A 6,790-nucleotide genomic window follows, 5' to 3' on the forward strand; every position below is an offset into this window, starting at 1 on the left:
ATTTAGTTTATTCAATTCACCCGTACCACATGTCTTTGGACTGTGGGGGAAACCGGAACACCTAGTGGAAACCCATTCCAACACGGGGAGAACATGCAAACTCCACATAGAAATGCCAACTAGCCCAGCCTGGACTGGAACCAGCGACCTTCTTGCTGTAATGTGACAGGGTTAACCACTGAGCCACCGTGTCACCCTTACTGGTTTTCAGCTTTCTTCAAAATATTTTTTATTGTGTTCAGCAAAAGAAACAGTTAAATGTTTAGACCACTTTAGGGTGAGTAAATAGTGTGTACATTTTAACTTTGGGTGAACTATCCCTTTAAGATTACTACAATCACACAACTTAGGACTTTTAACTCAGCATGTGTTGCAAAACCCACCGTTTTGGGGAGATGAACGGGACACACAGTAGTAGTACAGCAAACACCTCAGCATACAGAAATGTCGCCACAGCCGTCCATTGAAGACTCATGACGGCTACCTGGAAGTCTGTACAAAGACAGTCAAGAGTGATCAGTCTAAAAATGTGTATTAATTAACATACCCTTAACATAATTTAACAAAGCATATGATTTGTTAAAATAATGAGGAATAAAATTAGGTTTTCATTAAGAGAGTCTTTAAAATCTTTTTACTAAACATGGAAACCTTTGTTGAATTATATTGACACCATTGGTCTTGACGCAGAAGAGGAAAAAAGTTTTTTTTATTATTTATTTTTGTTGTTGTTGTTTTTTGTAATTTATTTTATTATTTATTTATTTTTTTACATTTACTGTGTTATTTAATAACTATATTGTTTTTATGGTCAGTGGTTCTTAGCTGTAAAATAACAGAACAGTGTATTACTTATTTTTGTATGTATATGATATTGTATCTGCACAAAATGTTAATAAATAAATCTGGCAAAAATAAATAAATTAATAATAATAATACCTTTTATTTATCCCTTTAACTGCCCCACCAAGAAAAAAAAATGTTGGAATGCATTTCTTAACTCACTGTGTCGCTAGTTAACACACTCAACGCATTGTTTTCAACACATCCCATAATTTCTAAATATCAACCGCTAACAATTAGTTGATATGTCAGTTTAGGGTAACAGTGCCGCAATTATTGCATATATACTATGAAAACTCTAAAAAATATGAAGTGTAAGACCAATTTATTAAAAAAAAAGAATAAAATAAAATACATTTTTGAATACCAACTCATCTTTATTTATTGAAATATGCCTTAAAATATTTCAGATTTTGATTTAACATGTTTTTTTTTTACAATAAAACCAAAATCAATTGTAGTAGTGCAACAGGATCATGTTTGTTTGATTTTTTTGTAAACCAACAATGCTCTGTGTGTGTAAACCATTATTTAAACCAATCTTTTTTAAAATGACTTTAACAGCCATTATTTAAAACAGTCAAAATATGGTCAACCATTTCTTAGAGCAGGCAGTTAAAGGGTTATAAAGTGTTTCAAAGCACTCAAAAACACCTACAGTATACAGCAATAGCAGGGGTGCCCTTATGAAGACCAAAAAATCAAATATCATTGAGAGCCGCGGGCCAAAGATAAACATACTAAACTATATTACAAGAAAGTTGCTATGGGTAATTTATTTCACAATATTTAAAAATAAAAAAAGAAAATAGCAAATACTACTTTAAAATTGTATTAACTAACGCAGTATAACTTTTTAAATGATAACTTCTTGGATAAAAAACATAATCACATTTCTAACACAGTGGAGTTCAATGCTGAATACACTAGTCAAGCAGGATCTTCCTTTGACTTGATTTGCTCACCAAAGTCTCTGCATTGTCCTCTATCCGTCAGGTGATGGTACGTACATTTTAAACTAAATGACAGCATTTAAATTGAAACATGCAATCTCAGTTAGCTTTTTTTGTAGAAGAACAATAAAATGTTACATTAAATTTGAAATAACAGTTTACCCGTAGGCCCTAGTTTGGACATCTCTGTTATATAGCAAGCACATTACAAAAACACAAGCAGTGAAAAGCAGTAGACAAGATATTTTGGAAAATATATTGTACAGGTCCCGTAGCAAGTGGGTGTTCGGTTGGTTTGGAAGCCCCACCCCTCACTGACAAAGGTCCAGAATATATCCCATACATGAGCTTATTTGTCTTACTTTGACTGTTATGCCATCATAATAAATGAAAATAAGCTATCGAAAAGGCTTTAAGACCAAGCAGAATCCTCTGTTGGCTGTTGCTTCGGTGTGACTTCAGCTAATCAGTTTTGGCCAATGCACACAATTATTTTTCATGAGTTCAACATACAGCTGTGCAAGAAAACATACAATCGGACGTACAAGAGGTCATATTTTGCTACTGTGTTGTTTTTAAATGGAGAAAACCTTTTACAATTAACTTTTATTGTAAATCTTAGACCTTACTTTTGAAACCAAAAAATGGAGTGAAGGTGGCCTATACTAAAATTGATTTGAATACTCTTTTGGCTAAAAGAGTCAAAGTATGGTTATGATGACCATTCAACAAGCCAATTCAGAATAGAGCTTAACATGTTACTAAAATGCAGTATTTAAATTTCATAATTCAACAGAATAGGAGGTATATAATTGCAAAAAATCCACTTTTTGAGAAAAAAGAACCACCACTTTCACCAGGCTGGCTTCGGGCCTGTGTATCAAGTGTCAACAAAAAGCCTTAAGGCAAACCCCACTCATTCCTTTTACCTCTTATCATGTTAAAAATGAAGTCAGTCAAGTCCTCTGGTACAACAGCACCATCTTATGTACACTACAGAGAACCCTCAGCCACAAAAAACGAGGCCTTTACGGATTATCAGACATGATCGATAACAAATACGTGTCATTTACAACGACAAACGAATTGGTGGTAGAAGTTTAGCTAATAAATCATAACATGTGGTTCATAGAAAGCACAAAACTGGCCATCATTCAGGACAAATCTAAATATCACCATATTAATGAAAGAAATTAAAGATGAAAATCCCTGATCTCACAGCGGACAGTTTGATATTTAAACAACGTAAATAGAAAATTAATTAAGAGCTCGTATCAAATGTTGGCTACGAATAATGAAATAACGTTACAGATACATTGCTTCAGCTTAGATTGGTTTTAAATAATACGTAAAGTTATCATAATAAATATATAAATATAAAATATATATTTATAAAACACACGTATAAATAAGTGGGAAAACGTAAACAAACTCAAAACCATAACATGTTTCTGGACCACTAACGACACATCAGTGAATTCGCATTGATGTTTGAGGTAAACACAAAACTAACCGTATCCGTAATTAACAGTCTGAATATGACTGAATACAAATATTATATGTTACTCTATTAGAACTTACTGAATTTGAAGTAATATTAGAAATATTCGCGGAAAGGCCTGCAGGAATCTGTCAAAACTTCTTGTGCACCCTGACTCCACTTCACACTAATCAACTTCCGGTATGCGTGCCAACTCACTCTACGGGATGACTACTTCCCGTGTCGAAGGCGGGAAATGATAGAGTAAAAGTCTCTTTATATTGCCGTGTGCGTATAGTAAAACTGAGCACTGTCGCCTCACAGCAAGAAGGTCGCTGGTTCGAGTGCCGGCTGGGTCAGTTTGCAATTCTCTGTGGAGTTTGCATGTTCTCCCTGTGTTCGCGTGGGTTTCCTCCAGCCGTAGTGTATGAGTGTATGGGTGTTTCTCAGTAATGGGTTGCAGCTGGAATGGTATCTGCTGTGTAAAACATATGCTGGATAAGTTGGCGGTTCATCCTACTGTGGCGACCCCAGATTAATAAAGGGACTAAGCCGAAAAAAAAATGAATGAATAATAAAAATGAGGCTAAAGTAATGAAAATGATCGACTGCAAACGGCATATTTAAAACATGCCAGAAGGCGCTGTAACAACAGGACAACAGTTTTAGGATATTATCTACTCATACACAGTGGTGTAAATTAACTAATTACAAATGCTCAAATTACTGTAATTGAGTAGTTTTTCTCAAAAATTGAAATTTACTAAGTTGTTTTAAAAATGTGTACTTTTAGTTTTCACTTGAGTTCAGTTTTAGTGCAGAATTTGTAGTTTTGGTCTGGCTCAAAATGGCTGCCGTTGCGTCATCCAGGTGGATGCTGCACACTGGTGGTGGATGAGGAGATTCCCCCCTATGTGTAAAGTGCTTTGAGTGCCCAGAAAAGCTCTATATAAATGTAAGGAATTATTATTATTATTATTAATATTATGGGTGATTTATAATTGCAGCAAACTGTTTGGAAACATTAAAAGTGTCCAAAAATATGTGCAAAATCTTTACATGCATTGACCCAGAGACTATTTAGATGCATGTCACTGATGAGAAGATGACGGATGTTTACTGTATGATGACCAAAATGGCATCATGACGTCAGATTGACGTTGTACCCCAATGTTGTGGGGGCGACGCATTTTGTTTGGAAATGAAAATCGGTTTGACATCAGAACCCAACGTCAGGCCGACCTCAATGTCCAACATCCAACCTAAAATCAACAAAATATCAACGTCTAATGATGTTACAGCTTGACATTGTGTGGACGTTACCACCATGACGTCTATCAGATGTTGGATTTTGGTTGCCATATTTAATGAGTAAATGTCAGTATTTGACATCAATATGATGTTGGTGTAAGATGTTGGCTCGACGTTGGATTTTGGTCTCTTATCAACACAACCTAAAATCAACCAAATTTCAACGTCATTTGATGTCGTTATTGGACGTCAAAATAACGTCCAAAGATGCTGGCTAGACATTGAATTTTGATCACCTGACGTCACAACCTAAATCTAACCTAATATTAACGTCTTGTGGCGTTGTGTGCCTGCTGGGCAATTAATAAATGCACTACAGAATGTTAAGTTTACACTCATCCAGAAATTAGATGTAAATGCATCAGCTTTTTACAGTGTAATACTCACTACTCACTAGTATTGAGTCCTTTTGAAAATGCTACTTTTTACTCAGAGTTTAAGTAATATTTACAACAGATACTTTTACTCTACTTGCACTACATTTTTAGGCAAGTAATGGTACTTTTACGTGAGTATGAATTTTCAGTACTCTTTCCACCACTGCACATACACTAGCTAGCATTGTTTTTAACCATGAATTACAGAAGACGCTCGTTAAAATGTCATTCAGTGTAATATACACAAAACATCATATTTACAACAAGAGTTATTTAATGACATATTAAAAGACTGTATTTAAGGAACACAGTTTTCCCCCGAAATAGTAATTAATTGTCATTTTAAATGTTTATACTTCATCAATAGCCTTCAAACTAGATTTTTTCCATATATCAGCAAGTTAAAATACAATAAAATACAAGCTTGGACCACAGCCATATCAGCCTGCAGCCCAAGACTGGTAACTCACTGAAGCTAAGCAGGGCTGAGCTTGGTGAGTACCTGGATGGGAGACCACATTGGATAACTATTTGAGAATCTGAGGGTTTAAAATAATAAAAATATTGAGAAAACTGCCTTTATATTTATCTATATGAAGTGTTTAGCAAGACTAAGTATAAAATGTACAAAATTGGCATCATGGAACAGGATTTTTGTCATAAAAGATAATTGGATCTGTTTGGCACATACGATGCTTTTTTGGCTGTATCCCCAAATAAACCAGTGTATCTGACCAGAGGCGGATTTAACCAATAAGTGAAGTAAGCAGCCGATTAGAGCCCCAAGAAATTTGGGGGCCCCCAATAAATACCTAGAAGTATAAATTATACACATAACGTCGTTTTCTATCATATTTTGTATTGGTGAGGGTCTAACAAATTCAATTTAAATGTAATTGTAACATATACTCAAATTTGTCTTATACCCTCAATCATGGAGCAGTCCAGCAGTCAAGTCAGGTAAAGATTCAGTTTTAAAAACTATTTATTGTTTTCAATTTAAATTTATTTATTTATTTATTTATTTATTTATTTATTTATTTATTTGTTATGAATTAATTTTAAGAAAACCAATCATTTAAAATGAAGAGATTTCTTTAAGATAAAACACTGAAAAGGAGATTCAGTGATAGAAAAAAGACAGCAAAATTAATTTAAAAATTATAAAACTACAAATAGTTTTGTTTAAGGACTGTTGAACCCCATGACTGGAACTGCTTAGGGCCCCCAAATCACTAATCCCGCCTCTGCATCTGACAGTACATTGTGCTCAAAGAGTCACAAATAGTTGACAAATAATGTTTCATTTTTAAATACACTGTAAAAAAAATGCTGGATTCCACATAGTCCTTCATGTTGTCCCAACAAAAATCGATTATGTTAACTTAATCATTTTACAAATTCAAGTGGATTGAACATAAAACAATTAAGTTGTCCCCAGAAAAACCTTAAGAATTGTGTTGTTAATTTTAAATAAGTAGTTTAAACAAGCAGCAAAAGCTCAGTTTGTTACACTCAATTAAACATTATTTCAGACATATTTCGATATTTAAAGTTTATAAGTGTTTTTAAAAATAGATTTAAAGAACTTTACTAGCACTTAATCAACTTACTATTTATATAAAACACTATAGTTTTACATATAATTTAACACACACACACACACCAAAATGTAATGTAATTCTATTTGACCCATTGACATTAACAAGGCAGATCAGATTTTAAAACAGTATTTATTCCAACCATAGGATTTATTTATCTTCTGAAATGACTGAACATTTAATGTTGAAAAGACGAAGCTTTTATTTTGTTCAAGAGGCTTCAAG

General features: G+C 33.7%; 1 protein-coding gene across 1 annotated transcript in view; it reads right to left on the reverse strand.

Moving 5' to 3' along the window:
- The window catches only part of bcap31 (B cell receptor associated protein 31), a 53,591-nt gene extending 50,103 nt beyond the window's left edge, over nt 1–3,488 (reverse strand). The window contains exons 1-2 of the mRNA XM_056464038.1: nt 3,378–3,488; nt 384–492 (exon numbers count right to left, since the gene is read on the reverse strand). Coding sequence (XP_056320013.1) covers nt 384–475 — 92 coding nt within the window. The 5' untranslated portion in view covers nt 476–492; nt 3,378–3,488. The remainder of the gene's footprint in view (nt 1–383; nt 493–3,377) is intronic.
- Between the last annotated feature and the right edge of the window lie 3,302 nt (nt 3,489–6,790).

The sequence above is a fragment of the Danio aesculapii genome, chromosome 8 (assembly GCF_903798145.1).
Source record: "Danio aesculapii chromosome 8, fDanAes4.1, whole genome shotgun sequence".
Lineage (NCBI taxonomy): Eukaryota > Metazoa > Chordata > Actinopteri > Cypriniformes > Danionidae > Danio > Danio aesculapii.